Source organism: Eubalaena glacialis, chromosome 2 (assembly GCF_028564815.1).
Source record: "Eubalaena glacialis isolate mEubGla1 chromosome 2, mEubGla1.1.hap2.+ XY, whole genome shotgun sequence".
Taxonomy (NCBI): Eukaryota; Metazoa; Chordata; class Mammalia; order Artiodactyla; family Balaenidae; genus Eubalaena; species Eubalaena glacialis.
This window is the reverse complement of record NC_083717.1, coordinates 19,955,174-19,975,133: the sequence shown is the minus strand read 5'-3', so window position 1 is coordinate 19,975,133 and position 19,960 is coordinate 19,955,174. Positions and strand designations below refer to the sequence as shown.

The 19,960-nt window shown below is 44.7% G+C and overlaps 1 protein-coding gene across 3 annotated transcripts in view; it reads left to right on the top strand.

Annotated features, from left to right (window-relative positions):
* Positions 1–19,960, top strand: part of CAMK1D (calcium/calmodulin dependent protein kinase ID) — a 418,443-nt gene that overhangs the window by 346,926 nt on the left and 51,557 nt on the right. For all 3 annotated transcript variants that reach the window (XM_061179320.1, XM_061179340.1, XM_061179330.1), the window contains 2 exons: positions 12,174–12,312; positions 16,546–16,672. In XM_061179320.1, coding sequence (XP_061035303.1) covers positions 12,174–12,312; positions 16,546–16,672 — 266 coding nt within the window. The remainder of the gene's footprint in view (positions 1–12,173; positions 12,313–16,545; positions 16,673–19,960) is intronic.

Below are 19,960 nucleotides of genomic sequence, written 5' to 3'. Positions count from 1 at the left end.
TATCGTCATTCTAAAAGAGCAAATTAACTGAAGAAGACATTTCAGTGTATAATGTATATTTGCGCAATTACAAGGGAATGTTTAAAACAGTTATCAATCAAAATTCGCAAACGACAGCAAACTTTGATGGCTTCACTGCTTTCGTTCTGCAAACGGCTTTGGTCTGTTTTGATCTGCCCCATCCAGTCCGTGGGGCACGGATTAGGTCATGACGGTACCAGACAGGCACTTACACCCTGGGGGTCACACTGTCCCCACACCCTGCTCTATATCACTCGTAACTCACCCTTTAGCAAATCATTCTAAATGGATTTTTGACATGATTTTTAAACGGATGGTTATAAAAATTTGCTGAAGGGTTCTCTTATTTAGATGCTTTTAGGTAATCTTCTATTGAGGGGAATTTACAAAGTCTCATCTGCCCAGGGTACCTGGGCAAAGCCAGGACCAGCCAGGTGGGAGAACCATTCACTGGGTGCGTTGGGGGCCCTAGAACATCCTTCAGTGAGGGTGCCTCTTCCAGGCAAAAAAGCAAAACGCAAAGCAGAAGAGGTCAAGGGGAGATATGATTGGAGAGACATAGGTAGAGCATGCAAACCAGTAGCAAGTTTAGGTGCCTGGGAGAATTGTGGATGGATGGATGGGTGGGTTGATGGATGAGGTAGGCTTCAGAACACTTCTCTTGTGCCCTCCGTGGCATGTGCTTTGAGGATTTGCATGACTGCTTGTGTATGCCGTGCCCAGCTACACCCAGATCCCACTCACTGTTTTGTTTTTTGTGTATGTGTGTGCAAAATCCTTCTTTATTCAACATCTGTTTGGTTAGCTTTTTGTCTGTGCCAGGTACCTGGCCAGGTCCTGGGTAAAACAGTGTCAGTGAAGAGGTTGACATTGCCTCTGCCTTCGTGGACGTCACAGTCCGGAATAGGCAGGGGCAGAGTAGTAGGACAAGCATTACACAGACAAATATGCCAACAGTCGATTCTACCTGATGAGTGCTGGGCAGAAATACAGATGCTAAGAGAGAATGTAATGGGGCAGGGGGAAGGGAGGACCTAATCTGGTCTGGGGATCAGGAAAGGCTTTTCTGAAGTAGTGATATTCAAGCTAGGATCTAAATGATGAGTGGGAATTAGAAAGATAAAAATATGTGAGGATTCAACAGGTACAAATGTGGCCCAGAGCCAGGGAACCCTACGGTGGGCAGCTGTGATCTTGTACATTTGTCGATGCTATTGATAGAAAGTGAACTTGAACTCTGCAGACTTAATGAAGTCTGAACAATAGGTAGACCATTTTTATTTTGGTTGTGTTTTTTTGAAGGCACTGTTAGACCTTTCTCATATTACCTGAATGCATGTGCTGTCCCATGCATCTGCTTTAAGATTTTCAGTACAGATTGGCTGAGAAACACTAGAATGAATATAAATACATATAATAAATTAAAGCTGGACAAAGGAATTAAATGCATTTTTTTTAGGCTTGTCATAAAATTGGGACCCCATCAAGTTGTCTTCAGATTCTGAATCTCTGAGCATATGTAAAATTGCATAGTTGTTCTCCGTTAGTTTTGAGCAAACTCACCCAAGATAGACAAAGCTGTGCTTACAGCCAACTGGCAATTCCCTACATGGGAGTTAGCAATTTTACGGACTACCTGTAACCACGCCATACTCCAGACCTATTCCAGAGCCGTCTCCAATCTCTTCCAGTTGTTATCTATTCAAGGAATGCAAAATTATTTTAATACTAGAAAATTGCAAAAGAAAAAAAATTGTTGCCAAGTGAAATTTTCCTCATTGGAACTAATGGTGGGAAGGCCAGTATGTAACAAACATTTCATTACAGAATTTTTCCAAAAATTATATTTGATATATTCAAGAACGTCTGTTAATATAAAACCCATACTGTGTACGTTCTACCACAAGGTCACTGCCTGGGGCTCTGGCACATCTATTAGTATTTCATTAACCTAGAACATCTCAGGAAATGTGCCATCGGAGGTCAAAAACGTTCTGACCCTCACATTGCAAGTCCTCATTGTAGAAGGTTATAGAAATGCATCTAATTAATACAGAAGTCACAATACAAAGTTGTGAGATTACGTAAGAAGGCTGACATTGTCACAAATTTTCATCCTAATCAAGTGCATGGATATCTTCAAAAAACCCAGCCTGTCTGCACGGACCAGAGAAGAGAGCAGGGGACTCTCCTGCCTGTTCAGCCTGAAGCCCTATGTCACCCTCCTCAGATTGCAACTCCCTGTTTCTAGCAGCTCCCTTCGCACTGATCCCTTGTCAGTCAGTGGTTGGCTCCTGCCCCCGATCCCCTGCAGAAAAGGGAGAAGGGCACCGATCTTTACAAAACACTGCAGCACACCAGGAGTCTGCCTAGGGATTTTCCCTTCATTGTCTAACTTAATTCTTTTTCTTTTTAAAAATTTATTTATTTATTTATTTATTTTGCCTGCACCAGCATGCAGGATCTTTGCTGCGGCATGTTTACTTGCAGCATGTGGACTTCTTAGTTGCGGCATGCATGTGGGATCTAGTTCCTGGACCAGGGATCGAAACTGGGCCCCCTGCATTGGGAGCGTCGTCTTACCCACTGGACCACCAGGGAAGTCCCCTCACTTAATTCTTAGATCAGGCATAATTCCCCCTTGTATAGTTGAGAAAATGAGGCTCAGAGAGGCCAATCCTCGGACATCTCCAGTCCCAAGGTCTAGAAGCCATCTCATATGCCGATGACTCCCAGCTCTTCGCCTCCAGCCCTGATCTTCGTCTTCGTAAATACAATGGACATGTCTCTGCCCTCATCTCTCAGCAGCATCTGTCAGAGTTGACTAGACCCTTCTCCTTGATTTCCATGGCCCCACACGCCTCCTTTGCTTCCTACTGCTGTCTGGTCCTTTGCTGGCTCATCCTTAACTGAGTGTTGGCATCCCCAGCACTCAGACGCCTTTTCCTTATCCAGCTACACTCTCCCACGGGATCAGGTCTACCCTCTTGGCTTTGAAGACCATCTGCATGCTGATGACTTGCTAGTTTTGAACTCTAGCCCTAATCCTCCCCATGACCTTCAGGCTCGTATCTATGGCTACCTGCTTGACATCTCCATCCAACAGGCATCTCAGACTTCCATATCCTACCCAAGGCTCAAGATCTATGCAATCCAATATGGTAGTGCCATGGAGCTATTTACATTAGTTAATACATTAATTAAAATTAAATAAGATTTAAAGGTCGGTTTTCCAGTTGCACTAGCCACATTTCAGATGCACCGTAGCTCTCTGTGAGTAGTGGTCACCACATCAGATTGCAGATAAAAAGCATTTCCATCATCACAGGAAGTTCTGGTGGTCAGTACTGCCCTAGTTGTTTTTAACCCCTCCAAATTTGTTCTTTCACCAGGGACCCCCTTTTCAAATAATCTAGCTGTTCCTCAAGTCAAAAATCTAGGAGACGTTCTTGATTCCTCTCCTTCTAGCATGCCTTATGTCAACTTCATCAGTTAGTCTTGTCTACTGTGTCTCGAAAACATACCTCATGTCTGTATACTTCTCTTAGACTCCAGTGTTCCCCAAGCTGAGCCACCAGCCTCTGTCACATGGATCACTACAGTGGCTCCACAATGATCTGCCTTCTTCCACTCTTGCCCTATAACCTATTGTCCACACTGCAGGCAGCCAGAGTGATTTTTGAAAACTGTAAACCAGTTCCCCTGTCTCCTGGCTGAAAACCCTCCAATGATACCTCATCTGTTACAGAATAAACCCCCTGTTTAAATCTTAGTTTACATGGCCTCTTTTTCCATTTGGGCTGCCATAACAAAGTACCATAGATCAGGTGGCTTATAGACAACAGAAATTTGTTTCTCACAGCTCTGGAGCCTGGAAGTCCCAGATCAGAGTGCCAGCGTGGTTGCATTCTGGTAAGAGCCGTCTTCCAGGTTCTGCCAACTTCTTGTGTCCTCACGTGGAAGTAGGGCCAGCTAGTTCTCTGGGGTCTCTGATGAGGGCACTAATCCCGTTCATGAGGGCTCCACCCTCATGGCCTGATTACCTCCCAAAAGCTCCACCTCCTAATACCATCACTTTGTGGGTTAGGTCAACATATGAATTTGGTGGGGGTGGGTGGGGAACATAAACATTCAACCCATAACACATGGCCCTGCATGACCTGAGCCTTCGTCTTTCTCAACCACTCTACTCTGCCCACCAGATTCCAGTCGCCATGACTTTGCTTTTGGTCCCCAAATACCCTAAGAAAGACCTGTGCTGTCCTAAGGGTCTTAGGACAGGCTCACCCCTTTGCCCAGAAGCTCTCCCCGATCATCACTGGGCTGACTCTTCCCTGTCATCCAGTGGGGCCATCTCGGAGCCCACATAAAAGTGGCTCCACCACATACTCATCTCAGGCTTGTTTCTATCTCCCCACAGTGTTTTGAACTCTGAATGTTTCACATTTACCTATTTGTTCATTTATTTCCTTTCTCTTCCTCCTTCACTAGAATATAAGTCATAAATCCTGGGGATTCAATATGGATAAGACACGCTTTGCCCTCTTAGAATACAAAAATCTAAAAATGATTTGTAGCAGGGTGGTGCAGTGGAAGCGTGCTGGGCCCATAAAAATGATTTTGTAATTAACTTATCTTTTTTTGGAATGTGGACAGGTGATGGAAGAGATTAGCTGTTTTAATCTTGAGCATGCTAATAATTTTTTTCAACAAATCTTTTCATCCTTTTCTTATGAGTAATGCAAAAGTAGAATTTCTCTATCAGAGTCTCAGCAAGCACGTTTCATATACAAAATTAAAACAACTTCACTTCTTTCTTACCCATTGTTTTGTCTGTAACCACATTGTTCCTGGCCAGCCTTGAGGGGCAGCTGGATGGGAGCTGGAGGGGCATAGTTGGAAAACAGGGAGAGATGATTGTTAGGAATCACTGAGGCCCCACCAAAGGCAGTGAAAGTTGTTGCCTGGATGGATGGAAAATCAGTGCACACTACAGAGCTGGCTGACATGGAGTCGGAGGAATGGATTTTAGATGTGCTCTTGTGAGCACATCTAAAGGTGGTAGGAAGCCTGCAGGACTGAGACTGTAAAAGCAGTAGGCCTCCAGGATGGCAGGGACAGACCTGCTTTGGAGGACAGAGTACACACCCTGCAAAAGGACTTTGGTTCCAAGATGTCCCTCCCCTCCATGCCCACATGCACAGATGGTCACACTCTCAGTAGCATCTCTCAGAAGTGGGTTGCCTTAGATCACAAGCAGCTTAGAATTAAGTGTGGTCCAATGCAGCCCATCCAGTCTCTGCTGCGTGGTTTCCAGAATCTTTTGTGATTTGACTCATCCTCACCGGTCACATCTTCCAGATAAGTCCGGCTTCTTTGCATATCTTGTCCGTTCCTGCATCTCCCTCTTCTCCCTGCCTGTCATGATCTTCCTCCTAACGCCTTCCTTCAGGAATCAGCCAGCACTTTTCTGCCATTCAGTGAGTGCTGTGCTAGACTGAGGACACAAAGGAAGTTCAGATACCTCCTTTAGGAACCTTCTCTAACCACGGATTTCTCCCGTCTACGACGTCCTGTGGTCAACCAGCCAGGATCACAGTCTGGCAAGTCATTAGTTGCTAGTGGTCTTGATGGTCAACTTGAACTTAGTTTGTAGCACCCCAAATAGAGACTAACTGCATGCCACATGGTGGGCTTATAGAAGGTGCTCACTTAATGCTTCTTTCATTGATTCTATTTCCCTGAAAATTAATTCAGCAAAAACTCCTTTCATGATCGTTCAAATAACTGGACTCTGCCTGCCCACTGGACTTTTCTCCACTTGACTAAATACTGCTCCTCCTTTAAGACAGCTCCGATTCACTTTTTCCTGTCCTGTCCCCTGGCCTTCTGTGGTCTTCCAAAACACCTTCACCCCCTCTCCCTTCAACATCAGAACCATCTGTACTGTGTTTTTCTTGTCTGTGTATCTTGGTCACCCGCCCCCCATACACACTGGACTGTGTACCCCTTGGAAACAGGGACAGCATATTTTATCACTTGATGCAAGACTATTTGATTAGGTGAATAAAAAAGCATGCAATGCAAGTAAAGTAGAAAAAATGTTTTCCCCCAATAAACCCTGAAAAAAATATAAAGAGAGTATACATTCAAAGATACAGTACACAAATATGGACTCTCCTTTAGTTGCCCAGTGTATTAGTCTGCTTGGGCTGCCATCACAAAATACCACGCACTGGGTGACTTGAAACAACAGAAATTATTTCCTCAGCATTCTGGAGACTGGAAGTCCAAGATCAGAGTGTCAGCAGGTTTGGCTTCTCCTGGAGCCTCTCTCCTTGGCGTGCAGACAGCTGCCTTCTCACTGTGTCCTCACAGGGTCCAGCCTCTGTGTTCATCCCTGGTGTCTTCTCTCCCTGGACCTGTATGACCTCATTGAACTTTAATTACCTCTTTAAAGGCCCCGTCTCCAAGTACAGTCACATTCTGAGTTGTACTTTGGCGGGCGGGTGGGAGGGGGGAGGCGGCGGTGGGCAGCTGTTAGGATTTCAACATAAAAAAGTTGGGGGCTGGGGGACACAATTCAGTCCACAACACCCAGAAACTGAGAAGGGAAAAGAGCCAGAATCAAAATGCAGTGGCACACAAGGAATTACATTTCTCTGCCCCATTCCACGGAGAGGCATGTGTTTGTGTTTTGGAAATTTCTGAACAGATTGAGGCTGGGAAGATGTTGTGAAACTGTATTCTGAGAATAAAGATATTTTGATTATTAAAGTGGGATTTGTTGAAGGAGGGAAATATTGAGGACAAAGTTTTCATGAAATAAACCCTTAATCGTCCCAGAGTGGGTGAGAGAGTCCCCCCAGGAGCAGAGAGTGAGGGCACCAAAGACACATGAAGTCGTGAGGATCAGGGGACAGAGAGACAGCGGGTGCCCTGCATGGGAGGAAGGAAGTTCCAGGGGCTGCCAAGTTGGGACTCGATTGAGGCAAAGACTGATGGTCTTTATCTTTCTAAAGGCTGGGTGAAAAAAAATTTCTGTCGTCTGGGCCTTGGGGTTTCACAGTTGAAAAATGCTTTGTTTGCAGCCTCTCAATCACAACCTGTATGTTTCAGGACTACCTTCCCCTTAGGATTAAACAGGGGAAATGGTTCCTAGAAAACACGCATTTATAACCAGCCTTGCTCTGGGGCACATTAAGGCATGTGGCTCTTGTAGCCACGTCACCCGGGTCTTTAACACTGGCACTGCCTAGTTATCTGACATTCTTGTGAATTTCAGGGCATATCTGCTGTAACACTGCTTTTTATCATCCCCAGTATCAGCACTAATACTTCTCAGACTCCTGTCTCTAATATAAATAGCACAGCACTATACTATTTGGCCTTTTTGGGAAGGAAGAAGTTTTTTTCTTTAACCCTCAGATGGTCCCTGGCTGGATCTGAAGATGAAACTCACAAAGACAGATGAATAGGAAAAAAAGCAAACACATTTTATTGAATTTTTACATATCCACAGGAGGCTTCACAAGGGAATGAAGACCTCAAGAAGTGACCAAAGCAGGAAGCTTTTTATACCTTTTAGGCAAACAATAAATTTGTGAAGAATGGACAAGACAAAGGAGTTTGTAATAGGGGTAGTAAATGGTGAAGACGTGTAACTAAGATGATAAGGGTTAGTTGAACATGGTTTGCTTGCCAGTTTCACTCTGGGCTGATAAGAGTCTGTCTCCAGTGAAAGGAGAATTTATTTCCTGCCTTCAGACAGAAAAGTGGGAGCTTCTTTTACATTTACTTGCTTCTTAACTGCCTTCAGTTCAAAATAATTTTATGTCTAAGAGGCATATTTGGGGGTGACATATTCTGGTTTCCATTGGCCTTTTTCATATTTTATTAAATCTAACTTCTAGAGTAATAGATTTTTGGAGCCCATTTTTCAGCATTAGCACAAGTACCATTTTTGAATGAACGTGTGGGTGATGTAAGATATAAAACATTTTAGACTATAATTAGCAGTAAATCTTAAAATAAGAGGAAAATATCTACCAAAATCAGATGGAGAAGTTCAAGTGCATGTAAAAAACAACATGGTTTGCCCAGTATTAACAGTGGATGCATGGCATACTGACAAAGTTGTATATAATAGTACATTACAGAATATATTACAGTATAGAATCAAAACTTAGTTTATTTGATCCAGCAACTTTGAAATTCTGTTTCTTGACTATTTTTTAATTTGAAGAGATTTGCGTTACTTAAAATTTTGCAAGTAAACAAATTTTATTGAGATCATTACGTCCAACTATTTGGTTTTTGCATAGTTAAGATTCACATACAGTGATAGCAGTGCAGTGTAATAGGCAAGGAAGATCAGAGACTGAGCAAACCCAAGTTCACTGCAAAGGCAGGTTATTCTAAATAAATGTCCAAGTTCAAATTGAGAGGAGTAGAGAATTTTCAAACCATATTCCTGTCTTCTGCTTCCTTAGTCTTTGGTAGCCAGTTTCCTTCTATATAACTACATCCCCCTAAAGCTGAACCTCTCTCCCATAGCTGCCATTAAGTAATTTTATTTATTGACCTCTTATTATGGTCCTACTCCTTTTCTCCAATCACCTGACCCCTGATCCTTCCAACTACATTCTGATGCTTTGCGTGTTTTCATTGGGGAACTCCATTTCTAAAGAGGACCTTTAAACCGCACACATTGGAAGCTTGCCGTAGAAGGATATTGACTCAAGCAAACAACGTGTCAGCTCAGCAGCCCACCGCCCCAACCTTCACGTGTCCTGCCAGCCTGAAAATGAGACACGCCCCTCGCCACAATTCTAAATTTATTTCCTTATCAGTGATTCTGGGATTCTGGTTGTTCACAAGTGATTTTGAAAATGACTGGGTGTCTTAGCTCAGGCTGTCATAACAAAATACCAGCGACTGGGCAGCTTAAAGGACAGAGATGTATTTCTCACAGTTCTGGAGTATGGGATGTCTAAGATCAAGGTGCTGGCACGTTTGGTTCCTGTTAGGCCTCTGTTCCTGGCTTACAGATGGCAGCCTTCTCACTTGGTCCTCACATGGCTTAGAGAAAGAAAACTCTGTGGTGTCCCTTATTCTTCTCATGGAGACACTAATTCCATCATCAGGGCCCCACCCTCATGACCTCAACTAAACCTAATTACTTCCGCAAATTCCCACCTCCAAATACCATCACACAGTTGGGGGGAGGGGGACAGTTAGAGCTTCAACATATGAATTGGGGGACGGGGGCGCACAAACGTTCAGTCTGTAAGAATGACCTTTTGAAATGTGTGCTTAAGGAGATTTCTGGAAAGTATAAAGTGATTTACAAACTTTAAGGTATTTTTATCAGTATTGTTACATTTTTTATTGGCAAGTTTTTTAAACTTTCCCCCTGTTCCTTGGTTTCTAAGGAAATCACATTCTTTGTGAGCCATGTTCAGAAAAATAAATCCCTGGTGCAGTTTGGAATTTAAGAAGTGAAATACTAAATGTGCAGAAAATTGAGACCCTGCCACTACATGTGACAGGAGTATCTTAAACTTCAACTCTAATGTTTCAATTCTTATTGCATTGCTGACCTATCACAGTGAAAATATTATTCAGTGGCTATTAATACCTTATATCACATTGCAGAGAGGTGGACTTTGAGAGAATGGGAAGCAGGAAAGATCAGTTTTGAGGGAGGGAAGGGATCTGGCAAAGTGCAGGTCATAGAGTGCTAAGGGTGGGAGGTGGAGGAAGGGGTGAGGTTTTTTTTATTATTATTATTATTATTATTATTTATTTATTTGGCTGTGCCGGTCTTAGTTGCGGCATGCAGGATCTAGTTTCCTGACCAGGGATCGTACCAGGGATTGCTCCTGCATTGGGAGTGCGGAGTCGTAGCTGCTAGACCACCAGGGAAATCCCAGGGGTGAGCATTGTTGCTCGAGGGCTTCCAGCACCTTGCAGAGGGTGTGAGTAGCAGGCAGCCCAGCGGTAAGAAAGCACCGGAGCACTAGTAAGCGGTGCCCTTATTGAAGGTGGGCTGATGTAGGGAATGAGGAGGGGCACAATCAAGACAGGGTTTTCCTCCGGCGCAGCTAATGCCGCCTTGATTGGCACCAACTGCATAGGGTGGCTGGCACCTAATGGGCGCCCAGTACACATGGAATGAATGATTGAATAAATGATTCAGTGAAGTGAATGCCTCCAAGTGAATGCACGCAGGTTCACCCTACCCCTGGCAACTGTGCATCTCCTGTAATGCAAAGTTCTTCCATTGAAATCATTGGAAGAAGGTTCCAGAAAATGAAGAGTGGCGAGAACTTGATGTGAGTTGCGGAGAGGGAATGTCTTGGGATCTGGGCTTACCTAAGGATGGATAATGTAGACAACATGGTCGTCAGGATGTAGTTGCTCCCCTGTTTGTATTTCTTTTCACTCTTTGAATTGCTTTTTATTTCTCCTGAGCGTCCTTCTTCTTTTATCTAGATTGCTCAGTTTGCTTTGGAAGTGAGACATTATGCAAGCGCAATATGGCTTGGAATGATTATATGTAATGGGAAAGACTCTAATACATAGGCCTTTTATAGCTGCAATTGTATTTTATTAGTTTTTTTTAAAAAGAACATTTCAGTGGCTCAGTTATTGAACATTAATTGCCTTGACTTGAAGAAAATGAATCATAGCTTTGTGTGTTAGTGTATGTATGTGTGTTACTGCTGGGGCCTGTCTTTTAAAGATGTAAAAGTTGTTTGTGAAACTTTTATGATCTTAATATTTCACATACACCTTTTTCATTTTGTTTTTGGAAATTTTTTTTCTCTTTTATTAAAATAGTGCTGATATATCCCTTGAAGCTAATTTCAAGGGATGGCTTAATAATTTGCACAAAGCGTTGTTTTTCTTAGAGAAGTCTGTACTCCAAGAATTTGAAGGCAAAGGTATCAGCTGAATTGTTTCTATTCAGGATTTTACAGTTCTGTTACTTTGTTCAGCTCAGAGCAACATCAAATCTCAGAGCTGAAAGGGTCTCTGTCCACCAAGGCTTTTTAACCTTTAGCGACCTAGGTCCCCTTTTGATAAATACAAAAAAAAATGGTAATGCAATCTGAAATTCAATGAAATTAAAATGAAATATTCTCAACAAAAACCAAAGTAAAACAATGTAATGGAGTGTCATTCTTCTATCTCTTTTTGTAAATCACAAGTGGCTTTGAGGCTCTGATGCCTCTCAGGGAGTGGTTGACTAGATTAACTACCTCATTTTACAGATAAAAAGACTGAGGTTCAAAGATTCCAGGAGTGGGGGCTTCCCTGGTGGCGCAGTGGTTGAGAATCTGCCTGCCAATGCAGGGGACACGGGTTCGAGCCCTGGTCTGGGGAGATCCCACATGCCGTGGAGCAACTAGGCCCGTGAGCCACAACTACTGAGCCTGCGCGTCTGGAGCCTGTGCTCCGCAACAAGAGAGGCCACGACAGTGAGAGGCCCGCGCACCGTGATGAAGAGTGGCCCCCACTTGCCGCAACTAGAGAAAGCCCTCGCACAGAAACGAAGACCCAACACAGCCATAAATAAATAAATAAATAAACCCAAAAGTTAAAATAAAATAAAAAAAAAAAAGATTCCAGGAGTGCCCATCCTCTCAGCATCTTAGGAGCAGAACTGGGTCAAGAACCCGGACGTCCCGTTGGCTGCTTCCTGCTTTGCCCACAGCACCCCTCCCACCGCCCAAACCTTTAAGGCTATACTCGCTTGCAAAGGAGGCATCTTATCCAGTGTCATCGCCCTATAACTGATGATGCTGATATTCTGGAAGGTTATTCTGAGTTAATGCTGTCCCAGCAGGATGCAGGCAAAGGCCAAGAGAAACTTCTCAGGCCTGGCTAGCCCATGGATCCTGGTTTATTTTTATTTACTTTATTTCGTCTTGGACCATCTGTACCATCATGACATAGAAACACTGCCCTGATATAGCTTCTGGGGAATAAGGAGGCAACATTTAAATCTGAAAATGGATTAATTTTTGAAATAAAGTCTGGGTCTTTCACCATATTGAAAGGTCTTATTGGTAGTTTTCACTGAACAATTTAACACGTCTTTTTTAACTTATACTGATTTGTTCTCTCTCTTTTTTTTTTAACAGTGTATCTGGTGGAGAGCTGTTTGACCGGATAGTGGAGAAGGGATTTTACACAGAGAAAGATGCCAGCACTCTGATCCGCCAGGTCTTGGATGCTGTCTACTATCTCCATAGAATGGGCATTGTCCACAGGGACCTCAAGGTGAGGCTGTCGCTGAGCAACACCCTCCAGTTGCTTTCCAACCCACAATGCACCTGTCGGAGCAGATTGGCTCCAGAGGAGGGATGAGGTTGCCTTGATGTAGATATGGGTGGAATGAATGGTAGGCTTTGTGTACTGTTAGTCGTCAGGGTCTTTGGGACCCAGAAGTAGCTTGAAAGATGATGAAGGTCAATGGGGCTGGCCATTGTTTGGGACATTTAATAACCACTGTACAGCGAAAGGGCCATGGGGAGGTAGGTTGTGTATTGCTTCAAGCTTATCTAAAGGGTAACTTTGTTCAAGACGTGGATGCCATGAAGATTGCCCAGTGCAGTTCTCCAGTCTTTTCCCAATTCCAGCCCTGTTTCAGAGCAACCCACCATATGAAAGAAAGGGAGCAGTAGATAGAAGGTGTGAGGTGAGGGAGAAAGGAAATAAAAGGTTATCCAGAAAGATGGGTTAAATGGCATACAATTACAGCCTTCTCCCAATGTCCTGTTGGTTCCATTCTTATCTTTTCCCTATGAGGTTTTGAAATACTCACCCTTCACCAATAGCATTGAAGGATCTGGGCCTTGGTCACCTTGGCCAAGGGTCTCTGTGGATGCCGAAGGGTAGGTATCATAGTACCAAGGGTAGGTATCGAACGTATCAATTTGAGGAACAGAAAAAAATCTGCGCTGTTGACCCGAGGCTATAAAGTGGCTTCATTCTACAGCAGTTATAAGTCCAGCCCCCAGAACTCACGGCACCAGTCAAGATAGAAATCTCACCCCAGCACACATACTCACCACTCCTATCAGAAACACTGGGATTATATTGTACTGAAGCCATGCTATACACAACTACGGGCAATCTAAATCAATTTAAGGAATAAATGGTAAACATGTGTTAAAACAGAATGTTAACATCTGCCCGTTATCTGGTACTGGCTGTCAAGGTATAAAATGGTGTGGCTTTTCCTGTCATAGGAATTCACTGTGAAGTTTTTTCTTTTCTCCATGTTAATCATTTTCCATTGACTAGGGTAGTGGCTCCCAAATGTTAGCCTACATCAGAATTGTCTGGATGGCTTGTAAAAACAGATTGCTGGCTCTACCCCAGAGGTTCTGATCCTGCAGGTCTGCATCGGGGCCCGGGAACTTGCATTTCTAAGGGGTTTACAGGTGATGCTGATGTTGGCCTGGGAACCACACTTGGAGAACTGCTGGACGAGGGTATTTGAGGATGTTGATGGACTTCTTACAGCCTTTGCTGGCCTCCTGATGGGTGAAATGGGCTGTGAGCACAAGTAGTTCATCTTCAGGACTTGCAGGTCCTTCAGAGGGCCAGGTAAGGGCTAGGTAAGGTGACCTGGCTCCTCTGTGCCGGGCAGCCGTGCCTTCTCTGCTCTCTTGTGCCCTCATCAAATGCCGGTTCTGTGCTTCCAGGCCACAGCAGGCAGCTAGCTCTTCCTGAACAAGTTAGTTTAGTGACCGTAGAGATGTGATGTGGTGTACTTACTAGAAATCATTTCTAAGCAGGTAAGCCATTTCCTAGATGGGCAATGTTTATTTCCCCCTTAGAAAGCCAGATTGGCTTTATGGGAGATCATGTTTTTTACATGCAGGTAACGCTTTTGGAGAAGTACATGCAGCTCCCAGCCTGTAGAGCTTTAAGATCACCAGGCTTGTAATTGTGGATAGAATGTTACCATTTTAGGACCTTTTTGTGGTCTCTTTTCAGAGGCACAAAGAAGTTTGATCTATGTGGAGGAAGTTGGGGTTCAGGAATTAAATTTTCATAAACCTCTAAGAAAATTAAACTCTGTGGTAGAGGCCAGAGCAATAGAGACCATGATTGGGTTAATTTAAGATTAGAGCACAATTTGAGATGCTACCCTACCCCCACAGGTGGCTATACCTCTTTCTCCCTTCAGAAAGGTATTCTCGTGTCTTCTTGCCCCAGAAGCTGCTAAAGATGATCAGTTGTCTTTTTTTCAAAACAAGCGAAATGTCCACTGTTGCCTCCTCCTGTTAGGCACTGTTGCCCTTTGGAGCTGGATCATTCTTTGCTGTGCGAGGCTGTCCTGTGCATGTTTAGTAGCATCCCTGGTCTCTACCCACTAGATGCCTGTACCAGTCCTGAAGTTTTGACCACCAAAAAATGTCTCTAGGCATTGCCAAATGTCCCCTGGGGGGCGAAATTGTCCCCAGTTGAGAATCGCTGGATCAGGAGTATGGCTATGTATAACATGAACTTTACAGGAAGTGTTGATTCAGATCTTCTAAAAGCTTGTTATGTGAACAAGGGTTGGAATTGACATCCCAAGTCAGTATTGGCCACGAATTGTCTTGCAAAGATGCCGTAAAATACAGAAAAATAATTTTTCGGGTGAGTCCTGAGCCTCTTAGGATCCCAGGAAACATTGTAAGATCCCCTCCCTCCTCCTTTCCCTCCACCCCTCACAGCCCTCCTACTGCCTAGTGGGGGCCTCCACCCACATCATCCCTGAGCCCATCTTCCCTCCCACTTTTTCCGTGTTCACCCCTCCCCGCAAGTAAAGCCCTGCTGTGCTTACTAAGTCTTGAGGTAAGTAAAAGTATTGACCTAAGCTGAGAATGACCAGTCCATTGAACCCTCCTTGGTGATTGCCCTTCAGAAGAGCAGTTTATTGATCCAAATGCATCTCCTGTAGGAGGAAGGCATCAGGAGAGATTTTTGGCTCTTAGGCCATCTCCTGCCTGGATGCAGCCTTGTCTAGGAGCATGAGATCCTTGACTTTACAGCTGTAGAAGTACTGGGACAGGAAGTTATAAAATCAGACACTTTAAAAAAAAAATTCTCTCTGCACGCATGATTGGATTCTTACTGGTCATCAAAGGCGAATCCGTAAACATTCAGAGAAACCATGAACCACGTGCACTGTTTGGTTAGATTATTTCCCTCTGCTTTCTAAGTGTTATTATTTCTACTATTGACTGGCCCATTTTATTCTAGTTTAAAAGTAATTGAAAGCATCCTCAAGCATACATTTGATTTTCTTCTAATTTTATGCTTCATCCACAGGATTAAAGTCACTGTGAATGATGTATCATGTTGTTTTGAATGAGGGGTAGTATTTTTTTCCTTGGGGTTCAGTTAAAGAAAAAAATGGTTCTGACACATGTTAAAATGGTAAGGAAGGCTTTATTCAAGACTCCTGCAAGAGGGGCATTGCATTAGGGGAGAGAATTGGGCTCCACTGCACATGTGGCAAGGACACATGGGGATGTATAGCCATTGAGCAGAGTGAGGGGTCATGGATGGAAAATTACTGTGAGAGACAGCAAGGGTGGGGGGATGCTTGCTCAACATCTCCCTCTGTCTCCATAAGCCCCGCCCCCATTTTTTGCCAGAAACAACCAGATTCCCCAATTTTCCACAAGATGTCATACAAACGAAACTTTGCTGTCTCCTGGTTTACCCCAGGATTGCCATCCTTAAGCTCCTCCCATGTAGATGCCACGGAGGTGCCACTGATGTACAGACTTAGAGTGGAAACGGGAGCTGTAATCGGACCTTTGCTGCATGTCATGCGTTACTGCTGCCTGAGCTCTGACATTTTACAATCAGGGAAGCAAACGAGGAACCATCTTGACCCATCTTCTACAGAAACAGAGCTTTTAAGGACACATGGCTAGAAAGCTCTAGATCTTCCACCTCCGATTCATTCCGTGATGACCTCCCCCTGTTTCCCAGGGAGCGGAGCGCTCGGGTATCAGCTGGTCCAGGAAAGGGGGAAGTGCAGTGCATGTGCCCGAGCTATGGACACGGGACGTCCCTTAGGGCGGGGAGAGAGACCCTTAGGTCGGAGACAGGTTGCTGACAAGGGTCAGAAAAAAGAAACCGAATGGCACCTGCAAAGGCTGTTTTCTTTCTGGGAACCTCCGTTCCCCTAACCCAAGAAATGAATTGACAAGTCTGAGAGGCATCTGCTTTCTAGTTGCCTCAATATATGGTTCATTGTTCTTAAGTAGAGAAAATACTAATAAGGGAAAGGGACTCACATTTATTGAAAATCCGTAAGTGCCCAATACTATATAAGGCTCCCTGCATTGTTTTCACTAAACACTGCTTTTCTTAAGGCATTTACTGTGTCTAAAGATCAAGTCTGTTCTTCCATTGTCATTAAGTTTTGGTGGTTTGGTGAGGCTCCCACAATTAACCCAGCTTTTAAAACAGGTTGTAATTTTTTTTTACATTTCCTTTTAGCCTGAGAACCTCTTGTACTACAGTCAAGATGAGGAGTCCAAAATCATGATCAGTGACTTCGGATTGTCCAAGATGGAGGGCAAAGGAGACGTGATGTCCACAGCCTGCGGGACCCCAGGCTATGTCGGTAAGGACTGCGCGTGTGTGTTTTCCCGCTTGTCAACCTGATCGCTTGTCTTAAGCATTTGAGCCTGGCACGTGATCACAGCTGCCTTCGTTTCCCTTGAGGGAGGAATAAAAAGATTGAGAGACACTGGAATGAGTTTGAAGGGAAGTGATTTCCCCTGAAACCTTTTAATAGTTGGGTAGAAATCCCGTTTGATTTGGGTGTGGGCCTGAGTGGAGGCCAGGAATTGATTTGGGTGAATTCCCAGGTTCTAAGACCAGAAATATGTCATGTGTGTCTATGTTTTTAAATGATTTACAGTGACATGTGGGATGACAATAAGGTGCAAACACACATAAAACAAAATGTTGAGATAGAAACACGTAGAAAGAAAATATTGATAGGAGGAATCTGATTCAAACCTTGACCAAGTCACTCTCTTTAATTAGCCAATCCTGATCTGTCCTGGAGAAGCCAAGAATTAAAGTTTTTTCTAAAATCAGAACCCCAGAGATCCTTTGTCCCTGACACTCAGAATGCAGAAAATGCTATGGCAGTTCTGAACACATACTGAGACTCAACTTCCATCTTCTGGGGGTCCGGAGAAAGGCCATCAGAGCTGTGTATGAAGTTATTGAGGCTTCCATTTACATGACTGTATTCATTCATCCAGAAAGTGCCTGCTATGTACCAGATGCTGTTCTAGGCACTGGGGTGAAGACAGTGAATGAGACGGAACACCTGCCCTCGTGGAGCTGACCTTTTAGTTGGGAGAGACAGGCAGAAAAGAAACAGGTGAACAGGGGCGTTTCAGATCTTACATGCTATGAAGAAGACAAAACGGGAGTGTATGATAGAATGACAGGTGTGAAGAGGGGTTGGGACAGTTAAGGGGACAGGAGGAGACTCAGGCATTAGCCTTCATGACGAGAAGCAGCCCCGACCATGGGAAAGTCAGGGGACACAGTTCCAGGTAGAGGCATCAGCTTGTGCTGGGGAGAGAGTGAGTGCAAGCTAGGAAGGTCTAAGAGCAGGAAGAACTGAGACTGGAAGAGACTTTGAGAAAATGGAGACCAAGGCTGAATTCTCATCATACAAACCATGACGGCTTTTCTTAATGAGAACAGCGAGCCTGCCCTGAAGGAGAGGAGGTGATGTTATATGACCTCCTGTCATTCCTGTTTGTTTGGGGATACAACCACGTGACCGTCCCAGGCAGGCTGAGGGAAGCAGGCCTCATGCTAAACGGGTCTGGGGCCCAGAGCATTGTCGGAAATTCCGAAAGACCTCGGAGGCACTTCAGGGCCCTTCAAGTGCTTGCATGATAATGGGCGTTAAGTCATCACTGTTAATGTCACAGCTGTTGCACTTTTAAAGGAACTCAGGAGAAAAGAACAGACTTGAGGGGAATAGAGACTAAAATGAGGGGAAGGGAAGGAAGCCACGGATTTAGGAGGAGATCAAGATGGTATAAATGTGGGAGGGGAGGAGAAGATGTGGTCAGTACCTGTTAGCTCTTGACTGTCACAGTACCCAGGAAGTTTGTCCCTGGCTTGTGTGTATGCACTAGATACAGAAGGGGAGATGCTTCTGATCGTGTCTGCGAAGCCAGCACATCTGATGGAGATGCGTGGCAGGATGAGCAGTCCCCGTTCTAGGATAGAGAAGTCATGGTTTCAGGAAGAGCCTGGACTCCATCAGGAGGACTTGGATCGACAGCTGTGGTGTGAGGTGCACGTGTAGACGCATGTGTATGCCCTGAGGTGGGGGCCGTGGGTGGAAATGTGAGCGTGTGCGGTGTGTGTGTGATGTGTGTGTGTGTGGAATTCCTCCAATTCAGTCCAAGCCACCAGGCAAGCGGCAAATAAAAATGAATGAGACAAGCTTATTCTCATTTCTCTTAAAAGACAGGGAGGAGAAAAGCCAGTTCCAACCGTGGTGAGTCATAGGCATCAGAAAATGGACAGGCCTATGAGGTCATGGGGTCCAGTCTCCTGGCTGGAATGGCTTTGCTCTGTTCCGCAGGGGCTGCTGCCCAGGCCACGCCGGGCGAGGAAGCCGAGGATGCTGTAGCCGCCCAGCTCCTGCTTCAGGACATCGGCTCTGACAAAGAATGTGCATATTTACATATGCATCATACTGTTCTCATATTTGGCTCTGATGTTGGAAAGCTCTAGCACTTTCTAAATTGATTTTCGCTTTTTTACATTTTGACAGAGCTTGTGGAATGGCAGTTTCTCTGGGTTTCTAAGTGGCTGCCATCCTAGTGGTCTGGTTGTGTTTAGATGTCAGTCGCTGATGAGTCTGGGAACCGGGACTGATGTTTGGACGTGGCCTTTGCTCTTTTACCCTAAATGGTGGCAAGTGGAGCCATCGGGTAATTCTGTTGTCAGATACAGAGTTTTCTTGGAGTGAAGAGGGGGAAAAGGAGGACTATGGGAATATAGCAATTCTGTTTGTTCACATTTATTGAGCACCAAGATTCTTGGGGGACCTTCTAGAGTAAGAAAGGGGCAACACTGGGGAGCTTGTGTCTATGTAGACATGCCTTGGGCAGTGAGCAGCTGAGCTTAGGCTGTTTCTCCCCAACAGTCTGCATGGCAAGCTCCTATTCGGCCATCAAAGCCCAGCTTACATGACCCTCTTTTTCTTTTTTTTTTAATTTATTTATTTGTTTTTATTTTTGGCTGTGTTGGGTCTTTGTTGCTGTGCACGGGCTTTCTCTAGTTACGGCGAGCGGGGGCTACTCTTCATTGTGGGGCGCGGGCTTCTCATTGTCGTGGCTTCTCTTGTCACAGAGCATGGGCTCTAGACATGCGGGCTTCAGTAGTTGTGGTACGCGGGCCCAGTAGTTGTGGCACACAGGCTCAATAGTTGTGGCTCGTGAGCTCTAAAGCGCAGGCTCGGTAGTTGTGGCGCATGGGCTTAGTTGCTCCGTGGCATGTGGGATCTTCCCAGACCAGGGCTCGAACCCATGTCCCCTGTATTGGCAGGCAGATTCTTAACCACTGCACCACCAGGGAAGCCCTACATGACCCTCTTTTGACTGCTTGCCCAACATCCATCCTCTCCTTTGTCATCCTGGTTCTTTTCCTTTTCTCATCATGGCTCTTACAACATTGCATCAGCTTCCATATTTATCCGTGTCTCTCCCCCTCTCCACTAGAGCAGGGGCTCTGGCTTGCTCATCTTTGCACAGATGCTTGTTGAATTCAATAAAAACCTAAGCTTCATAAACATGAGCAATTTTTTATTTCTCTGCTCCCCTTCTCTTCATTCAGCATGTGTTTATTGAATTCCTGTTATGTG